Source organism: Notolabrus celidotus, chromosome 5, assembly GCF_009762535.1.
Source record: "Notolabrus celidotus isolate fNotCel1 chromosome 5, fNotCel1.pri, whole genome shotgun sequence".
NCBI classification, from domain to species: Eukaryota; Metazoa; Chordata; class Actinopteri; order Labriformes; family Labridae; genus Notolabrus; species Notolabrus celidotus.
Genome location: NC_048276.1, coordinates 39607979 through 39630274, shown reverse-complemented (window position 1 = coordinate 39630274; position 22296 = coordinate 39607979). Strand labels below are relative to the sequence as shown.

At 40.7% G+C, this 22296-nt stretch overlaps 1 protein-coding gene across 2 annotated transcripts in view; it reads left to right on the top strand.

Annotated features, from left to right (window-relative positions):
• sec24a (SEC24 homolog A, COPII coat complex component) overlaps positions 1-22296 on the top strand; it is a 29582-nt gene that overhangs the window by 415 nt on the left and 6871 nt on the right. Inside the window, exons 2-17 of one of the 2 annotated variants that reach the window (XM_034683342.1) lie at positions 2509-3123; positions 7244-7399; positions 8477-8539; positions 9389-9555; positions 10475-10662; positions 10894-10996; positions 12425-12551; positions 14211-14320; positions 14634-14746; positions 14994-15112; positions 15346-15401; positions 15683-15889; positions 16335-16458; positions 16723-16881; positions 19745-19918; positions 20008-20118. In XM_034683342.1, the coding sequence (XP_034539233.1) occupies positions 2509-3123; positions 7244-7399; positions 8477-8539; positions 9389-9555; positions 10475-10662; positions 10894-10996; positions 12425-12551; positions 14211-14320; positions 14634-14746; positions 14994-15112; positions 15346-15401; positions 15683-15889; positions 16335-16458; positions 16723-16881; positions 19745-19918; positions 20008-20118 (2592 nt within the window). The remainder of the gene's footprint in view (positions 1-2508; positions 3124-7243; positions 7400-8476; positions 8540-9388; positions 9556-10474; positions 10663-10893; positions 10997-12424; positions 12552-14210; positions 14321-14633; positions 14747-14993; positions 15113-15345; positions 15402-15682; positions 15890-16334; positions 16459-16722; positions 16882-19744; positions 19919-20007; positions 20119-22296) is intronic. The other variant, XM_034683343.1, reaches the window with a different exon arrangement.

Genomic DNA, 22296 nt, shown 5'->3' with positions numbered 1-22296 from the left:
CATATTTAAAGTTCGTCCGGGGCGAATAGCGTATCATAAGTATCCTCGTTTAGACATCCATGAAGTATCAAGCTAACATTAGCAGCAGTTATTGGTTCATGACTCTGGAACTGTTTGCTAACCATTAGCCAGCTTGCTGTCTTGTTAACGTTAATACTGTGATTTAGGGTAGAAGACTCAGCTGTCAGGTAGCGTCACTGCGGGTAATCTTGAGCCTTATTTCCTGCTGTCTTAACATGACAAGATTAGCTGTTAGCCAAACGATACGCTAACACTATTTACCTGCCCTGGCAAACCAACAGGTGAGTAACACAGTAGTATTTCTTTAATAGGATTGTCCCCCATGTTAATGAGCATAACGGTAACTAAGCAGTGTCGTCGTCCCCCCCCCCCCCCCCCCCCCCCCCCGTCACTTTGCTCGGTTAGCTTCAGCTGTCCCCTCCGTATTTAAACAAGCTTTAACTCGTCCCTGAAGATCTTTCCAGTTCCTCTCCTTGTGAATCAACTCTTCTGCGTATTGTGTAGTTACATCACTGGAGTGCACTACAGGGTTTCAAGCAGGAGAAATGGCTCATTGATTGTTTTCGTGTATAATGCTACTGTACATGTGGCACATTGGGAATGATCCAGATAGATCACAGCATTGCTTTCTTCAGCCAGGCTTAGACAATCACTTCCATCTCTACCAGGTTCCCCAGAACACTGAAGAAACCAGTTTGAACACAATCGGGTTGAGATGACAAAAGTTACAAATAGCCACAATGATACACAAATAATCAAACCTAGTATGACCCAAATAATCAAACATAGTTGGCCTCACTGACTTTGTATCAGTGAGGCCACGTTATCATGGGCCCATACTAAAGACTGCAGTCATCCAGTTGTCTTTGGTTGTCTTCCAAATACTCACTTGTGAGGTACACTTTGTTTTGTCCTGAACAGCTTAACTGACTGAACAGGATTAAAATGATGTAGATTCTGTGGTAATAATTGCATTATGTCACTTCCCCTTAAGATCACACATTCAAACTGGAGTGATCAGTTAATCTCAAAACCAGTGCTAGATCAAATCACAGCAGTCCTCAAATTGACTTCAATTGTATGTGTTTTTTCTTTCAGCAGGTTTCCTCCCTGGAATTAGACATTTTACGTTCTTACATTTAAAGAAACACTGTGTTGATTTATGATTTACCAAGAGATTCTTTCTGATTGGACACGAGCTGTAACTGACTAGATATAAGCTTTAGTTCTTAAACATCCCTGCTCACAGGAAGGAAGGAGATTTGAGGTGGATTATGTTCCTTGCTCATTCAGAAGAGTTGTTTTCTAATCCCTTCTCACTCTGCTGAGTTGGCTCTGCTTTCGCTCAGGTAGTAAAGGACTAAATGGATATGAGTGAGGGAATCGGTTGAGGGTGCAGACTTCTACAAATAAAGCATGTTGTTATTTATGTAACACATTCTGTCTTTTATACCTACTGACTGCTAGAAACGTATCTGAGATCTGTTCTTAGTAGATCTTGCATCATGTACTATTTCAAAAAGATAATGTCTTGTATTAATAATTTTTCTGACACCATGTTTTTTTTTCATAATGGCATTTTGTTTTAAGGAAATTGAGACAAAAACATCCCACATCTTGGTCCAAAGATTTAGTGATGTTCAGATGCGGCTGTGCAGTGAGATCAGACTTTGCTCAGAGCCCAGCACTCATGGTCTCTCAGAGCAGCCTCTGGTGAATTAGATCCAGGCAAAGAGATTAGACTCTAGGCTGTTAGCTCATTGGTCATTTGGTGGATCTGAGTAGTTTTCACTCAGTGCTGTCACTGCCAATACTGTGCCATCTGTTTTTCATTTAACTTTTTGAACTGTGCTTCAGATTTAAACCCAAGGATTTACCTTCATTGAAAGGAAGACAGCGAAAATGCTTTGCAGACGTGGAAACTCCAACACTGCTTACTTTATCCATGTGGGAAGCTAATAGCTTGGCTGCTTAGCTTTTAAGCTAAGGCTGTTTGTACAGAAGAGTTCCTTAATGGTTCTGGTCAAGCATGATATGACAGTAGCCCAGAGAGGATCAGTCCTTGTGCAAAGTGATTTTCTAAAGTTTTTATTAAGTGTTTTTTGGGGGGCTTTTTTGCCTTTATTAGATAGGATAGCTGGAGATAAACAGGAAATGTAGGGAGGAGAGAGTGGGGGGAAGACGTGCAATAAATGGTAGAGGCTGGGAGTCGAACCTGCAACCCCTGCGATGTGGACTATAGCAGCCTCTGTATATGGGGCACGCTTAGACCGCAAGGCCAACAGTGCCCCGCAAATTTACATTTTTGTCAACCGATACAAAAAAAAGGAGTATAACAGCCTTTGTTCTTCTTCCCACTGTGACAGCAGTACTGATTTGATTGGTTAGCCATTATTAGGTTTTTCTTAAAGCAATATGTTATCACTAAACAAACATGGACCTGTTGGATCTCAAACATGCCTGTTGATTTTTCTTTCTCTCCTTCAGGTCCATCACAGAATCCAGTCGCCCTGCAGCAGCTGCCTGGGGTCAACTATGGCATGACTCACCAACCCACCTACAATCCAATGCAGGCCAAAGTTCCCGCACCCCCTGGCCCTGGACTGTATCCCACTGGGCCATACCAGCCTGTCCCCCCAGTCAGCTCTTACCAGTCTGGCCTACTACCTGCTTCCTACCCATCTCCCCCAGGCCAGCAACTGTTAACCAGACCTCCAATGGCAGGTCCGCCATCCCATACTCCTCCCCAGTCTGCCAGCCCAGGCCCTGGTCCAAGGCTGCCCCCTGCACAGGCCACACCTCCTCCACCTGCTGTGTCATCTAGTAGCTACTACCAAACCCCTCAGCAGCCACAGCCCATGGCCCCAACATGGAATTACAACACAGCTCCTCCACCAATGGGGCCACCTTCTTCAATGAACACACCTCCTCGCGGCCTTGCAGCTAATCACGTGAGCCCTGCTACAAGCTCAATAGCACCACCACCTCCAATGTCATCAGCAGCTTATAGCTCGGCACCACCAGCCCATGTGTCTCACAGTACCACTCAGCCCCCAGGTCCTGGGATGCCCCCCACATCTCTGCATGGATACATCCAGCCAGGTAGGACTGCAAGAGCTCCATCCAAGGCCAATTGTACCATCCAGATGCACAATATTGTTTGGCTTTTAAATGAAGGGTGAATTAATTACACAAGGAAGAGGGTACAGTTTACAGACATGATGCAGGCACTCCCTGGGTCACACCCAGAAAAAGATGAATCATCTGTTCAGTGCTACTAAAACCAGACCTCGGAACTTTAGCAAATTAATTCTAAGTCCCCCATCACTTAACTGTTGCAGTTAATGAGAAAAAAAAAAGTACAACACCCACCACTGTTCCCTTCCAACTACTTCTCCAAAACACATTTACTTTGCCCTGTCTCTTTACCCCATCATTGTCCTTTTCCAGCGGCATGTCCTGCAGATATGCATATCTAAACACTGATATGTTGAAGCTGGACATTGCCCTCTACTTCTGCACTGAACATGTGGGCTGGTGGCTGCCTCTGGCTCCCTCCCTGACACTGAAAGTTATCCACTGTGAATTTGTTCAAAGTTCAAATGAGATCTTTATTGTTTCTAATGTGAATCTTGAGTCAGAGTATGACACATCATTTAGATCAGAGTTGAATCCATTACTGGGGAAGTTTGTATCATTGAAATGGATTATTTTTCAGCATCCTGGTAATAGTTTAATAGAGTTCTAAAACAGTACCTTCCTTGTGTTTGGGACATTTTGAAAAATGTGGGTTTTCATGTTCCCTGTGATGATTTAGGGGTGTCATATGTAAATGTTGGGCCTTAGTTCAATCATAAAGTATCTATAACTTGGTATATCTAAAGCAATCCAACAGATCTTCTGTTGAGAAAGTTATAAGAGCATTATGAAAGTTTGTTGTATAAGGTTTGATTTGTCATAGCATTTCGTTAACCAGACTTTTTTTTCAAAGCAACTATACTTCTGCGTAAAAGCAGAGGTCACATGATCTCTCTGTTATCAACACGTCTCTCAATCCTATGGTCAGATTTGCTTGTAAATTGCCGTTTATACTCGCAGCCCCAACAAGAAGCGTATGTCTGTGTGGAGCTGACCTTTCCCCCAGCAGCACCATCAACTCCTATCTTCCCAGCACAATGCTGACAGTGAAAGCAGCAGCTAATCAAGACAAGTTATGAGATATTTCTGGAGATGTGAACCCTGTTGACTAGTTTCTTCTTTCAATTGCCCCTCAGGTCACAAGCAGCTCTAAATAAAATGTCACACATTGCACCACCAGACATAAAATATGTTGTGAACACATTTGGCTGTATTAAAGTTGTCTATGGTTTTGTCCCTGCTATCAAATGTAGTGTTTAGTAAGCAACATGTTTCAGAAGACATCTGACATTTTGCAGAGCCACTGAAATTCATTAATAAGTGCATTGGACACATATACTGTATAAAATATTGACGTAGTATCCATGAAGTCACCTATCTGTTTCTGAAGAGCTGTTTTGAGGCCAATCAGTGACGGCAGCCATATTGCTTCTGTCGAGCCAGTGTGATGTAAAGAGGCGGAGTTTGAGCCTCCTAGCCAACAGCTAGTGTTCCCGCAGGCAGCTGTGCCTCTCATTGGGAGACTTGTAATCTCAATATCTTCGAAATTGCCACGTTAGAAAAAAAATCACCCTCCTCACAGTGAGAGCATATCGAGAAATGAGCTATCCAGACTACACTTGTCTTTTGAACCAGGCTGTAAACAGGTTGCCGCTTGATTGGACAATGTGAATGAAGGAGTACGATCATTGGGGCCCGAGCACTGACATGCAGTGGCAGCGAAGCCCTATTGTATGTCGAAGAATCGCTAGGATTCTTCCACCGCTTCAAAGCCAAATTTGCATGCCTCAACGTGGCCCAGAACTCACCAAAATGTGTCCCAAAGTCAGTCATGGCGTAAAATTTAGGAATTCATTGCTTTTGGGCCAATATTGCTCCATAGAGCCCCCTAATGACTTAAAAGGCCAGACACTCAAAGCTACTTTCACCTACATGCCTGAATTATTTTTTGCATACCTACCATCCCAAGAGCTACAAAAAAGTCCCAGGGCGTCATTGTGAAATCCTAACAGGAAGCGCAGAAATCTGAGTTGAATGTCTGATTTTGGCGATTTGCAGGGCACGTACTAAAGAGATCTAGCCCTAGGGTTTTTCTCTAATCCAATCCCAACAAGGCATAATCCAAAGTAGACATATGGACGAGTTAAAGTTATCAGAAAACGTTTGCCAAATATGAAAAATGGGGGCATGGCAGGTACATCAAACTCTTATGTCTCCCCATAAGCAGGAAATTGATTTTTGGGGGCTTTAAAATGCTCACAATCTCACCAATGGTGATTGGGCTACAATCATCGGCCATGCATCCCCTTTAAACATTTTTGGGCTCTCGTCCAAAAAAAATAAAAAATCTGCTCCACAGCGCCCCCTAATGGGTTAAAAAAACGGGTAAAATACCCCTGCCCATAGAGTTTTTTTAAGCTACATGCACGATGTCAGACATGCTCATTCAGGGCATCAGGACGCACAAAAAAGCCTCTTGCACCCATTGCCTAAAACCAACAGGGAGCCTTATTAAGGCCCGAGCACTGACACTCAGTGGCGGCGAGGCCCTATTGTATCCCGAAGGATCGCTAGGATTCTTCCGCCGCTTGAAAGCCAAATTCGCATGCCTCAACGTGGCCCAAAACTCACCAAAATTTGTCCCAAAGTCATCCAATTCATAAATGTTTAGGCTTCTTTATACAGGAATTGTAAACATTTGAGGTATACCTCCCGTGCCCACAAGATATTGTGGGTAATCAGGGTTTTCACTGTTTTTGGCACCTTGCCAAATCTTTAAGGATATTAAAACCTTAATATCTCTTAGATACAATGTTAGATCAGGACCAAACATTACATGTGTGATAACTGTCCCATGCTTAATGCGTCTGTATGCAAATATTAATCTGTATCCTTTTTGGCCCCCTACTGGCAACAGGAAGTCACATTTCTTACTTTGTGATGAAACGCTTCTTCTGTTTTAAACAGTTCTTTTTCAAATGTGCTCAGAAATTACCTTTACACCTTCATGAAGCATAACAGGTCAGACTGTGACCTGTCGTTAAAGGGTGTGTCTCTGGCAACACCCCAAACTTAGATGTCTCGCCATGACACAGAGATACTTATAGCTCCTTCATACGGTGATCAATCTGTTTCAAATTGCATAAACATGATCAGGATCCAACCCTCAACACATCTATGGGCTCATTTATCTGCTACAGCCATAGCACCACAAACAGGAAATACATGGTACTGACATTTACATTCAATACCCGATCTCTTCCAATTTTTGCAAATGTCATCATGGTCCCAGCCTGAACTAACTTAAAGTTGACAGCAGCCCCATTCAAATGAATGGGGTAGAGATAGTTTTTGACCTATACTGCAGCCAGTCACTAGGGGGAGCAGTTTTTGTTGCGGCCTTACTTCGAGCCGAGCAAGATGACGTCCATTTTATATAGTCTATGGTTTTATCTCATTCCAGTAAGTTTTATTTTAAGAGAGAACATTATTTGTCTTTATAATTTGTGCCTTAATTCCGAACACAAAATTCCCAATGTAATCTGCATTTATTTCATTATTGTTTGAGTCAGGACTCATTTGGTTGGTCTGTCCTCAGAGAGGACATGTGTGACATGTGTCACTGTCACTGTTCTGACATGGTGGTTTAATAGTGCCATCAGCTGTTGTCACCTCTACTTAGAGCTTATAACGTTACACATCAGTGTTGCTTCATATCTCTTCTACATTATATGTGCTAACACCAGAGTCAGGTCTTGTTTCACATGCCACAGTAATGTTGACATAATTACTGATGTCATGACTCTGCCTCAAATATCGTCACAGATGTGTTGTAAGTGAAAGTTGATCATCAGTTGACACGAAATAAGAGCAAAACAAGAAACAAGCACTTTGATTTGTGATTGATCTCTATGTTTTTGTTTAGGAACAAATACAGTTTTGTGTTCAAGCCTTTGAAATCCAAGGGTTTGCTGTTTTCTCCCTGAGGTGTATTGTTGATTTGTTTAAGATGAATTGATAACTATATTTAAATGAACTAGTCAGTGCAATACCAACAAGAATCTGTTTATTGTTTCTTTTTCAGGCACTGCTCCTCCACCCATGAACCCCATGGCTCCTCAAACATACCAACCAAACAGAGTTCCCTATAGCACCCCACCTACAGGCCCACCAACAATGAAACCTGCACCACCTCCCACTGGACCCCCAATGGCAAACGCCACTTCTCCTCCCCCAGATGGTTAGTTTGTTGACAGTTTTTATCTCTGAGCAGTAGATTTTCTGGCTTTTTCCTCAGGCTGGGAAACCGGTACAGACAAAAGCTCATGAGTGTGTTCCAAATCTAAATGCTTTTATAACCATTGCCTCATTTGCACTGGTGATTTATTTTCAAGACCTTCAAATCAACACAGCAGGAAAATAAAGAATAGATGTTTTTTCCATAAAACAACATGAAGTGTTTGTACATCAGGGATCAGACAGGAATATGTTTTCGAAGTCATAACACAACGTTTTTCCAACAAGTATGGCAAGTATAGTGTGATGTTAAAGGGACATCTTTTCTTTCGGAGTCCGTGCTGATTGTAAAATAATGATATTGTATCACTTTGGCTCTTTAACTGTATGTCCTTGATCATAAGCCAGCCTTCTTTGTAATGATCACCTTCCAACGTTTCCCCCTCATGCCAGCTCAGTGTGGGGGGGCTGTTAACAGCTCTCTCTCCCCCACTGAGCCCGACAACCAGGAGGGAGATATTGAATGTCCAGGTGTGGCCAAAACTGCCAGTAGCTGTTAGATATTGTGTCAGTCCTGTCCTCACTGTGCTGTTGTTCATTGTATCCAGGGATGCACTGCTCTGATTTTTTCCTTTAATTAAAATAAAGGATGAAACCCAGCAGAACGAGCAGACTACTAGTTTGTAGTGTTTTGAAATCGATGCAGAAAATAGGAAAATTAGCCCAAATTCATGACTCTGATCTGGAATATTACATGCGCCCAAGTTTCTGTGTCTTCTTGAATGAAGCAACCTTATCAGTGCATTCCTGGAAACATATTCTTTCTTGTTGTTATTAGTACGCCTTCCGCTCTCAGACATCCCTTCCCATCTTTTCTCATATAACCTCAAATATTTCTTTGGAAAACCACATACAAATCACCATCATCCATGTCGCCTTTAGTGCTGTTGTTTTGCTTCAGTGGTCCTTTGTGTCCATATTTTTCTGTAGCTCCAACTGCTCCATATCCATCGCCTGTGGACATAAAGCTCAAAGTGTCTGAGAATATTTATTTCATACATGTATGTTTTCTTTCAAACAGGAACTGTGACTGACAATGGCCCACAAGCACCAAACAGCTACAATCATGTTGACAACAAACTGGGTAAGACCGTTTTCTGCCACATGTCAGATTCTTTCCACACTAGAGACATATGTACAATCTAGCCTCACAAAATATGGTTTCATTAAAGCAGCTATACACTTTTGCAGCAGTTTTTCTCTTTTTTTACCTTTTATTTCAGTCTTTCATAATGTAATTCCTTCTTACAAGCATTTGAGTAGATTGTGACCAATACGCTTCTTCTGTAGTGATTACCTGAAACACAACATCACAGTGATACAGTCTGCCCAAAGCCCTCAACAGGCTGTTTGTTGTGGTATATTACCATTAACAGATATTTAATTTGTATTGTTTTGAAGGATATTTCATGATTTCCATCTCATCAAAACTCCAGTGAATGAATGAAACAAGGAACCAATCCCACTAACAAATACTGTTCGTGTATCTCCAGCCTAACATATACTTTGTACCAGTGTCTTTGATGTCCACACACAAATATATGATCTAAATCAGAATTCAGCAACATGAATAGTGAATATCAAGTTACACGCGGTCATGCCTCTGTAGTAATGAGTAATACATGGCTGAATAGAGTCTTCACCAAAAGTCATATTTACTAACACTTTGCTACAACTGTTGGAATAAATTAGGGACTGTACCCCCCTGAAGTTGACCTCCATATTTATGACTTGTTTTTGTCAATAAAGTCATGTTTAAAAGCCTGAGGCACAGAATGTCCCAGAAAGAGCAAGGAAATAAAACCATGTGGAGAGATGAATTTAAACAATTTGATTTAATAAACGAAGAGACAGAAAATCCTTCATCCTTGCTTCCTTAGGACTGGCTTTCTCATATAAAGTGAACCCATGTCTGTTCTCTTTTCTCCTACAGCTGGCCCACCCCAGCCTGGATCACCTGGTCGGCACTTGGGCCACTACCCCTCTCTCCCCCCTGGGTACCAGAACACATCGGCCCCCCATAATGCTGCACCACCCATGCATCCTGCAATGCAGGCCGCCACACAGCCTTACACTCAAACACCTCAGCCATACCAGCAGGTAAGAAAGAGGTCACAGCCACGTGCTGCTGAGGTGTTTTAAATCATTTTGAACTAACTATTTGAAGGGTTAGGGCAGTGATTTTCAACCACTGTGCTGTGGAACACTTGTGTGCTGTGACAGATCATCACGTGTGCTATTGGACATTTTCCAATTTCACTAAATTAGTCCAAAAGAAATATTATTCATATACTGCAAACAATTTGCCATGAAGTACGTCTGTGCCTGCAGTGTAGTGACTGGTAGAGAAATTCAGTACTCGTCCATGTACTGACCTGCGCTACCCACCCACTGGGTGGCAATAAAGCACACTAATGACCTTGTTAGTTTAAAACAATAGAATTAATGATGCAAGAGGTGTATTTGATAAGACGTAGGTGTACAACAACGATGGATAAATAATATTAAAAAAGGAAAAAATGTAACTTCAAACTGGGCCCTGGACAAAATTCGAACCTGGATGAAGAGCGTAATATGGGTGGTGGAAAAGGCAACTTTTATGAGAAAAACTACATCAGTGTCTGCGAGAGCTCTCAAAGCTAGCTACTTAGTAGCTGAACTTGTAGCCAAATCAAAAAAGCCACACACTGTGGCAGATACATTAATACTACCTGCAAAAGCCATTGTAAACGAGATGCTTTCCCCTAACCCAGTTAAAGAAGTAGCCAAAGTCCCTCATTTGTTTTTTTTTGTAAACAAATGATGAAAAATATCCACTTTAGTTGTGGTTGTGCTTCAGCTGTGTTATGAAAAAATCTTTATAAAATGTTAAATTATCATAACCATTTGACACTAAATGGAGCAGGTTCAGAGACAGTGATTATCATCAAACCAGACTGCACCAGTATATCAGAACATAGATGGCTAAAGGTGCTTAATGATGCTAGCTGTTTACACTTGATATTGTCTGCCATCTCAGCCACCTGTTGGCCCAGGGCCGGCCCAGCTGAGCCCGTCCCTGGCGGCCATGAGCCTCCAGTCCAGCACCCCAGAAGCCCTGAGAGTGGTCAACCTGCTGCAGGAGAGGAACCTGCTGCCACCAAGCCCCATCCCTGCCCCAACACCCTGCCTTCCACAAGACCTACAGAAGATTAACTGCAACCCAGAGTAAGCCATGACCAATCACAATCTACAGATTACACCAATACATGAAATATTCTTTAAACTGATATTATTCTGATCTGATAAAACCTAACTTGATAGTTTCATGCAAATGAAGCTTATTCATTTACTGCATTGAATTTTAAACGATTGCTTTCAGTGAAGAACCAACTGAACAACTACCCTTGAATTCAGTTCCCGTATACAATGAACTTCTGTGCTTATTTTTCTTCACAGAGTTTTCCGTTGTACACTAACCAGCATCCCACAGACCCAGTCTCTGCTCAATAAAGCCAAGATGCCTATGGGCCTGCTGCTGCACCCATTCAAAGACCTCTCGGTAACACTTGAGTTCAATATTTCATGTGAACAAATTTATATATTACTACATGTACTCAAACTGAAATGTCCTTTTAATAGTCTGCTATCTGCTAACCCCTTATTTTATGGTTCATGCGCATGTGAAAACTGGTTTATTAGGTTGAGGAAAAGAATGGAGAGGAACGTTGTAAACACAACTAAACTTTTCCCTGAGGGAAAGCAAATTTGTGGTAGTTTGTGCTTAACAAGGTTTCTAACTGGTTTAAGGAAGTGACAGAGAAAGGGGTGTAGCCAGGGAACATTTTATTTAACATAATATGTGGCATTAGTGTGAAACGCATCCAAAAAATGCAAAATCAGTTGACCTTAAATCCCATTGTTCTCTGATTGTATCTCACTATTATGACTGACTTGTTCCAGAAAGTTGTTATATTTAAACCCTGCAACAGTCAAAATATAGAAAAGTTGGTAATTATGTTTCTTTTCTTCTCTTGACCATACCTGAGCGAGTGTTTGAACCTGCATGCTCCAGTCAGAGTGCTCAGGTCAACGCACCAGGTGCTTCTTGATGTCCCAAGAGCAAGGCTAAAAACATGAGTTGACAGAGCTTTCGCGGTGGCTGCTCCCACACTGTGGAACAGTCTGCCTCTGAATATAAGGACAGCTCAGACTACTGAGAGTTTTAAACTGTTACTTAAAACGCACCTCTTTGCATTGGCTTTTAATACCTGTTGAGCGAGACATCCAACTTTTTATTTTGCTTTTATTTATTGTGGCTTTTTCTTGTACCATCTATTGTTTTTTTTTTTAAATATCTACTCCTATAAATTATTTTAACTATTTGTTTTTATTGATTGTGTTTCTAAGCTAGTACAGCACTTTGGTCCAGCACTGCGGTTGTTTTAAAATGTGCTATATAAATTAAGTTTGACTTGACTTGACTGGGCAGCCAGGGATAACTTTAAGCAAGCACTCAGTGCTGCTTTTAATGTGGAGGGGGTCACTGTTAAAGCTCTTAGCAGAACATATGGTCATAGTTTCTGAATTTGTTTCATTGCATTAAAGTGAAGAAAGGTGTTGCTGGTAGAAATGATGCTTGTATATGCTCAACAGAACTCTGTCCTGAATGATTTGAAAGAACATCAACAGCCTCATTCTAATAATTATGTCACTTGGATAAAGATCAAATAACCACATAGGACTGTTAGCATCTAAACACTGAGAATCCCCTTAATGCCTCAGAGTAGTATTTGACTAAATAGGCCTCTGGGTAAAACCTGTCAGAACATTTTCATGTTTTTTCACTGTGTTACTTGAGGACACAGACGTTGTGCAACAAAAATGTCTTTATTGAAAGGCCAATGGTTGCAAACTGGAGAATGAGTTAGCCTGAGCCTGGAGGCACCTCTCACACAGTGCCTGTTTTGTTCTGTGGTTTTTCTTGCAGCAGCTTCCTGTGGTGACATCCAGCACCATCGTCAGGTGTCGATCCTGCAGAACATACATCAATCCCTTTGTCTCCTTCCTGGACCAGAGGAGGTGGAAGTGTAACCTGTGCTACCGGGTTAATGATGGTAAGGAAGAGGGGAGAAGCGAGGAAAGATGGATGATCAACTGAAAGGGCTTCAGTCAGGTAGAACAGTGGAGACGGTTAGCAAGCATCCAGTGTAGTATATCCCAGTCACAATGAAGTATCAGTGGTGTAGTAGCAGTTTTCTGTCAAGTAACAATGAAGATAATAAAGTGAAAAATCGGTTCATTCTGAAGCTGATTGTTAGAACTTCAGATTCCTATTTGAAGTTCCACCTCAATTTAGAAACACTCACCCTCAGTATACACAGGCTGCACTGCATCGCGTTACGTCAGTGCCGCACACTGTGCAGCCAATACGTTCTCATCCTAGTCCATGCTCATGTGTACACAGTGAGCGCAATCTGTGGTTGTTGTTTTAGCATCTTATCTGTGTTTTATAGGGATGTACGGATACACTCAACCCACAATTAATATTCATTCGCATCCCGATATTTGGTTCACGATACGATTAACTCACGATTCTCTAGGGTTTTTCAAGAAAACTGGATTGAAGTCAAAATTTAAATAAATATTATTTATTTCAATTCTCAGATATGGACAGTTGGGATATATATTTTCTCTTATATTTCTTTGTAAACAAAGTAATCTTTTTTCATTTTTAAGGTGTGTTTTAACTCAAATAAAACCACTGCGCACTTTTTTTTCGCAATTTGCAAAAAACTCAAATGACCATACAAAAATACCTTGTTCGAAAATTTCAGAACAATTATAGAGAAATGGAAAGTGAATGATTCCCAAATAAAAGTATGAAATATTAAAACAAATAAGGTCAATCTCTTTAAATCAGGGATTTAACTTTCAAGTATTTTCTGTGATCGACCTTTGGAAATGTTAACGATCAATTATCGTTTAATCATTTAAAAAACTTGAACGTCTGAACAGAAACATATTTCAGAGTCACAGTGTCCAGTTTTCTTCTTGAGAAAAATAAGTATGTGAACGTGGTCAGGTGTCAGCAGGGAGTGCAACCCGGTCATAATCAGTCCGGGCGTTAGAGAAAGAAAGCGCTCATGGAGACCTGTCACTCAGCTGCAGCCCCCAGCTGAAACATGCTTTAAACTTAAAACACCTCCACTCAGTGAGTGACGAGAGAGCAGACAAGAGACTTCGTGATGTTGAACAAGTGGAGTATAATGCAGATAGCGCCTTCTACTGTTTAAAAATAATATCCCGTTACTACTTTTGTTGAATTGATTTTAATCCATCCTTATTTGGATCTATTTTTTTTACCGTCTTGCGATATATCCTTACATCCCTAGTGTTTTATATGCAATATAACAACATTCTCATGCTGCTGCCCTCTGTTTTAAATCACATCTACATTTTACATGGTTGTATTAAAGAAAAAGAAAGAAGGCCGGTGATCTATTATGTTATGGTTTAGTTTGCTGGTTATGTACAGATTATAGGATACAAAGGAAATAAACTGATGCAGTACAAGTATCCCTCGTTTGGTGCACGTACTCCTCCACAAACCCTGTGATCTTCATCCATATGACAACCATTCTAGTCGCTGCATTAGTAACCATCCTGCCACTTACATTTGTTTTTACGCTCATGAATGTGAATTGAGTCAGAAAGTACATAGAGTACTATTCATTACTATGACCTCACTGCGTGTTTTGTGTGTCTGTATGTAGTTCCAGAGGAGTTTATGTACAACCCAGTCAGCAGATCATACGGAGAGCCACACAAAAGACCAGAAGTCCAGAACGCCACCATCGAATTTATTGCTCCTTCAGAATACATGGTGGGTTCATCGGCATGACTGTTTATTATCTGAGTTATCTACATGTGAAGTTTATTCTCAATGAATAAGTTATTTTTATTCAAGTGTAATGTGTACAGAAATGTGTGTGTGTGTGTGTGTGTGTGTGTGTGTGTGTGTGTGTGTGTGTGTGTGTGTGTGTGTGTGTGTGTGTGTGTGTGTGTGTGTGTGTGTGTGTGTGTGTGTGTGTGTGTGTGTGTGTGTGTGTGTGTGTGTGTGTGTGTGTGTGTGTGTGTGTGTGTTATTGTTTCTCTGACCTTTACTTAAGTTCAATGTGTTTCCCTTATCTCCCCAGCTGAGGCCACCGCAGCCTGCTGTTTACCTCTTTGTTCTGGATGTATCCCACAATGCAGTGGAGACGGGCTACCTGAATGTGTTCTGTCAGTCATTGCTCGACAACATTAATGCGTATGTGCTTTTCAACTTTCTTTAGGCTGGATGTCCAAAATCAATGTCAAAATGTATTCAGCCAGAGTTGGTCGCTATGTAAATATCTCTGCCAGTAACTTGTAAAATTATGTGTCACAATAACATTCATTAGAAACAGCCAAACCTCACTCTGCAGGGTTGAAATGAGGCTTTGTAAATAAGTTAAAAGAGCGCTCCGGTCACCAGAGTGCAAGCTACATTTTGAGCATGTGTTCGTGTCCTTCAGGCTTCCTGGAGACTCGCGGACAAAGGTAGGCTTCATCACCTTTGACAGTACCATCCACTTCTACAACCTCCAGGAGGGACTTTCCCAGCCGCAGATGCTCATCGTTTCCGACATTGAAGGTGAGACGCAGCTGACGGCAAAGACAACACGCTTATTACTGCTGCAGTTTCAGACCAGCTGTATGCAAAGCTCCTCAGACACTCAGATGTGATAAATACATGAGAAAATAAGCGTCAAGCAGATGATTTCATTGTAACTGCAGTTCTAAAACATATTCTGTTATTATAAGGGTAATAAGACTGTTTATGCAATGTTCTTTTTGTTTGAATTATGCTTTTTATGTGCTCCACAGATATCTTTTTACCAACACCAGACAGCCTTCTAGTAAACCTCAATGAATGCAAAGAGGTAAGAAGCAAAATTACAAAACCTCCTAATTTTGTCTTTTGAATTTTTAATCCCAGATTAAGACATTTATTTTCCTTTTTTAACAGTAGAGAAAAATAAATTGATAAAATCAGCATTTTAAAACCTTGAGGTCACACTGCTGAGTAACAGAACACTTGAACCACTCCGACTTTTGGCTCTGACTTCTGTATAAATTGAGGAAACTTTAAATGACAGCCAATTTTTTTCTTCAGGGACTAATTATTCTTTGCAAAAACGAGACTCACTCCTTGTGTTTTTAGCTTGTGCAAGATCTGCTTAAGAGCCTACCAACTTTATTTGAGAAGACCATGGAGACCCAGTCTGCGCTGGGTTCAGCTCTGCAAGCAGCCTTCAAGTTGCTGTCGCCAACCGGAGGGCGATTGTCTGTGTTCCAGACTCAGCTGCCTAACCTCGGTGCAGGGGCGCTCCAGTCCAGAGAGGACCCCAACCAGCGGGCATCTGCCAAGGTTGGAACTTTGGTGATGAGTTTGTTGGGCATAAGTGTGAAAAAAGATCTGTCAGCAGCATTATGTGACTAGAAAACAGCAAATGTCACTGCAGATGTTTCATAGTTTTGATTTATCTAAAGCTTGGATGGAACCTGTTGGCAACAGAATGATGATGAACCTCTGAGTGCTTCATGAAATATCCCATTAGAGGGTTTGACTGGTCACACATCATCAATAACTTGTTGAATTTGAGCCCGTATATAAGACATGGAAAGTCAGAATTCTCTTCCCAGGAAGTCATACAGTAACTAAGAGTGGTCATTTATGCCAACATCAAACTGCATGGAAGAACCTCTAACAAATGAGGCATAGTTTTCAAGTTCATGTTGTGTTACAGATTTAATATCAGAGTGATAGTCGTAAGTTCTGATTCTAGTTAAAGTTCCCGTCTGTTGGGTTTCAGGACATCCAGCACTTATCCCCAGCAACAGACTTCTACAAGAAGCTGGCTCTGGACTGCTCCGGCCAGCAGGTGGCGGTGGATCTGTTCCTGCTCAGCTCTCAGTACTGCGACCTGGCATCTCTTGGTAAGCTTGACAGAAGACTACGGCTAAATGGAAGCAAAGAAGGAGGAAAGGCTGACTGGAGCTTCTATTCAGTACAGCACAGACTACTTTTACTAGAAGAATCAAGAATTGAGTTTCTGTTTTTCACTTTGGTTTTACAACTAAAAACTAAATCATTTACACTTCAAGTTTGCCTATTGTGTTTTCTACAAACTTAAGTAATGTAACAGATTAAACAATCAGCATCTCATTGCTGCCTCAACTGTACTCTCATGTGTCTCCCAGGCTGCATATCCAGATACTCTGCAGGAAGCATTTACTACTACCCCTCGTACCACCACCAGCACAACCCTGCTCAGGTGGAGTGTTTCCAGAAGGATCTGAAGAGATACTTAACCAGGAAGATCGGCTTTGAGGCCGTCATGAGGATACGCTGCACGAAAGGTTGAGCATTGACATGAATGTGCTTCAGAAATTGTTTTCAGAGAAATAGTCACGGTTTCACGATTATCCCAATTATTATGCATTCAATTTACCAACAATTTTTGATGGTCCTTCCTCAGAACATTTAGAGTGAAAAACACGTTATCGTGTTCTGTAGTATTCTTCTGCACCAATGTGTCATGAAACTGTCTGAAATGGGGATGATTTCATTTAAAGGATTAGTGTCTGCTACTTCCTGAATGAATACCAAATGTCATATTCTAGAAGATTTAAAGTGTCATTATTCACATGTTAATCTGATGCTTGTAAAGACAGAGTGACGTTTGATGTTCAGCTGAACTTTACTCTCATTTTACAGAATCATGAATTATCCACATTTTAACTAGGGATGCACACCAAAAAATGAGGAAACCAAGGCCGAAAACCTAAAGAAATTATTATGCCAATTTTTAGTACCATTGCAGTTATAGCTGACTGTTTACTAACCTCACTAAAATCAAGGATCTCATTGAACATATCAGACAACGAGGGTGCATGCCCCTCATCTGGTTCAGAGAGACCAGTCCTTTTTTCTGCACTCTGTTCTTCTCCTTCTTGCGCTGTGCGCCTCTCCGTCTCCAAGCGGGTTCTCCGCATCCATTGCGGCCTGGATCATTTCTCGTGTACTGCTTCATTCCCACATCCAAGTAATGATCTTTATAACACGGATCAAGTACAGTTGCCATGGCCACTGTTTCGGCCATGTTGTTTCAGTGATAAGTCTTTCGGCACTTTTGGTCAATTTTCGGCTGAAAATTTTCGGTAGACGAATTTTCAGTGTATCCCTAATTTTAACATAATAGTCTGTTCCAGTTTATTCATTACAGACCTTTGTGTCTTTCAATACCATTCACAGGTCTGAAAACGGTTATTAATATGACGAGCTGTTTACATGAGCTGGGTGTAGCCTGTCAGGTTATTATGAGCTCTCACCTCTGTGTCTACCTCAGTCAGTATTAAGGCAATAACCAATTTAGGTTACTTTATTTTAAATGTGCTATTATCAATATATAATCCTCTTCAATACTCATGCATGTGGAAGCTTTTTGATAGCATGATGATGCACTCTTACCGAGGCGTGTGTGCAAGCTAAATATTTAATTAATAATTAAACGGACCATATTTACACTCCGACGTGTGGGAGAGAGAGAGGGAGAACGGACAGTGAATATAAATATGGACATAAGATGTGAATCAAAAATAAGACATCAGATCATGGAGTCAGTTGTTGCTCTGTATAACTAGTATAACTGTATGACTAACACCATCAGTGTATGAAATAAACTTCAGTCTGAAGTAGGTGTGTTCATTTTAAGTATTTTCCGTGATCGATTTATGGAAATGTTAACGATCAATTATTGATTAATCAATAAAAAAAAAACATTGAGTTTTCTTAAGTCAAAAACAATGCCAAATACTTTGTTTTCCCCCTAAATTATATTTTCCACAGCAACAAATTACTTAGAACTGACAGTATTGACTACAGGTACAACATGTTAACATGTTTAACACACTGAATATCAACGATCAGGCTCATAAAAATATTCTCCGCGGACATAGCCTCATAATGTGAAGGCTCATAATACTAAAAGAAAAGTACTTCAGACTCACAGTGTCCAGTTTTCTGTCTACTCGTTCTTATTGAGAAAAATAAACGTGTACGCGGTCAGGTGTCAGCCGGGAGTGCAACCAGATAATAATCAGTCCGGCTGCAGAAAAGCTCAGCCGGCTCTGATGTTGCTGCTCTGCAAACATAGCCTTCTCGCAATTCCCACTAGTCTGTTGGCTTTGTATCTAAAGGTGGGAAAATGTTCTGTTTAACGTTGTCAATCTTCGTGTCCGTGTCGTTGTTGGCAGCAGTTGCGTACTGATCCTCTTTAAAAAGCGCTCGTGGAGACCTGAGACTGTGAGCAACACCTTTAACAGCTGATTCACATGAAACATGCTTTAAACTTAAAACACTTCCCTGAAAACTGAATGTTATATGAGACCACATGTTGTTTGTTCCACGTGATAGAAAATCCAAACAAAAAAACGTGTTAGAATAATTTCTTAGCAATCAATTAATCGATACTTGATTAGTTGTTGACATCCCTAATCTGAAATCTCTGTCAGCAGACACAAACATTTACAGCTGGTTGAACGAGAACTCAGAGATCAGCGTGTTATGTTTTAATTTTCAGACACAGGTGTCATAGGGACGACCTCACCTGTAGAGAATAAAGGATAAGCACTCTGCAGAATGTTTCTTTAGCCCCTCTATCTTATTGTGCCGTTTTAGCAGCACCTTTTCAGCTTCACTGGACTGATTTGAATAAAACGCTGCCAACACGTCGATGTAATGTTGTTACAGTTAAAAATGTGACGGTTAATAATCTAGACATCCCTGAACAGGATTAGGTTGTTTTTCAGAGTTTTCTTGAAGCTTTCTTGTTATTGTTCCACTTGTTGTGATTCCTGAAAGAAAGGGAATGTACTGTATTTATTTGTATTTTTTTTATGTTAAGTGTTGTATCATTTTTAGTTAGAAACACTTGCTTTCTGCAAAGTTAAAAGTAACAGTCAAAGTTTAAAAATAAGACAAATGATAATACAACACATATGTAGCGGTTTTGAGTCGGCACATGGAGATACTCTTGATATTTGTACCCTTTATCTCATTTTGAACTTGTAAACCAAAGTCCTGGGTATTCTGAGGAAAACACGATATCTCTCGAGTTCAGGCAAATACATTTAGTTGATGGGATTTATTGTTTGTTTTAAGTATTAGAGTTTGTGTACATTGTCTTTTTTAATCGATTTCTCTACCTCTGCTTCTTCGTAGGTCTCTCCATCCACACGTTCCATGGAAACTTCTTTGTGCGATCTACAGACCTGCTATCCCTGCCCAACGTGAACCCTGATGCTGGCTTTGCAGTTCAGATGTCCATTGAGGAAAACTTGGATGACATGCAGGTTGTCTCCTTCCAGGCTGCCCTGTTGTACACATCCAGCAAAGGTGAACACGCAAACAAAAACAGGCAGCTTTTGCAAAAATTAGTTATCATTTCTGTCTCTTTTGTTGATTTAACATGTTTTCTCTTACAGGAGAGAGAAGGATCCGTGTCCACACTCTGTGTCTACCTGTGGTCAATTCTCTGTCAGACATCTTTGCCGGGGCTGACGTTCAAGCCATCAGCGGACTGCTGGCATGCATGGGTACATACTACACTCCAACATGATTTAAAAAGGTTCAAAAACAGGGTCAAGCCTTTATTTGCAGAGAGATTTTTTGGCAAAGATCCAAGTGGTGGTATGATAAATCATTTTCTGAGAGGGACATATCACATGAAATGACAGGGACATCAACGCTTGGACTTAAGGCTAAATATCTGATTTTATATAAAAAAAAAAAAAAAATGTTCCGGTGCATGCTGGATTTGCATATTGGATATTATGCATTTATTAACTTTAGGTAGGCATACACTACCAGTCTAAAGTTTGGACACACCTTCTCATTCAATGGTTTTTATTTATGTTAATTATTTTCAACATTGTAGATTAATACCGAAGACATCAAATCTATGAAATAATCTGGTTTAACCATAATCTGGATTACAACAGTAGTCAAATAGGGCTATCCATTGTGTACTAACCCTACCTCTGAACAACACAACTGATGGTCTCAAACACATTAAGAAGGCAAGTCATTCTACAGATGAACTCTTGACAAGGCTCATGTTAATTAGAAACCATTCCAGGAGACCACTTCATGAAGCAGACTGAGAGAATACCAAGAGTGTGCAAAGCTGTCGCGAAAGAAAAAGGGGGCTACTTTACAGAATCTGTTCTTTCATAGTTTTGATGTCTTCAGTATTAATCTAGTGTTTCAAATAATTACAATAAATACAAACTATGGAATGGGAAGGTGTTTCCTAACCTTTGACTGGTCGTGTACCTGCAAAAGCATCAAATCAAAATGTGCAACTAAAGTTCTTAGAGTGACAGAGAGATTGCAAACTGGCAGGTGTCGTTCTCTACCGTCATGTCAGGGCCCCGCCCTTAAGTGCAGTGTTGATGATTGTTTTCTGTCTAAAGTCTGTTTGAAAAGATGAGATTTCATTACAGTTGAAAAAGGATTTTTCAGAAGTGTATTTAAAAGACAATATTTGACGATTTTGGAGGCAAAATGATGATCAAACGTGAGAATGTGAGACGATTTGAAGACCGATTACAAGAAAGGTGGGCTGGGCCCTGACATGCTGGTAGAGAACGACACCTGCTGCTGTTTCAGGAGAGACACGCAGTGACATAGTGCTGCAGTCCACCAGCTACGGATCATGAAATGCGGTCCCCTACATTCTCTATTTCAGTGCTACTGATTTGCTCTTAATGAGATCAGATAAAGAATAATTACTACAGAGGAACCAGTTTGGACCTTTGCTGTCAGTGTCCTTAGACTCTGAAATGATTCCTCATTGTTCATCTTAACAGTATTTTTAATGGCTCCATACAAAGTGACTGTAAGCTTTTCTCCCACTCTGCTATTATTAGCACTGACAGATGGAGATGAGTGGTGACAGCTGTGGTTGCGAAGTAACCATTGAATTTTGAGCAGTCAGATCGGTCTTCGCTCATTTCAAATTCAGTCAGGGAACAGACGCTGATATCTCAATTCCTTCAAAATAAAGCTCAGAAAAGGCTGTCACTGTTGTAACGCATCTGAAGAGTCACATCTGTTTCAACCCTTCATTATGAACTCCACATCAGTAGTCTTAAAGCCTCAGAGAAATAAAACATGAAAACATGTACATTTAAATTCCACACTCAAAAGGACATTTATTTAATAAAGTGTTATCATTCGACTAGGGATGACCACAATTAATCGATTATCGATTAATTGATTGTTAAGAAATTACTCGAAACACAAACATCATGTGGTCTCATATTACACTCAGCTATCAGGGAGGTGTTTTAAGTTTAAAGCATGTTTCGATGTGAATCAGCTGTTAAAGGTGTTGCGCACAGCGGAGACGCTCAGCTGGCGGCTGCTGCTGTGCGTCAGGTCTCCACGTGCGCTTTTTAAAAGAGGATCAATACAAAACTGCTGCAAACAACAACATGGACACAAAGGTTGACAGCTTTAAACAGGATATTTCCACCTTTGGATACAAAGGCAACAGACAGGTGGGAAATTCTGGTACGCTACGTTTACAGACCAACAACATCAGAGCCGTCTGGGCTTTTCTCCAGCGGGACTGATTATGACCTGACGTTCAGAAAACTGAACACTGTGAGTCTGAAGTACTTTTCCGTTTGTATAATGAGCCTTCACTTTATAAGATTATGTCCACGGAGAATATTTTAATGAGACTGATCGTTGATATTCTGCGTGTC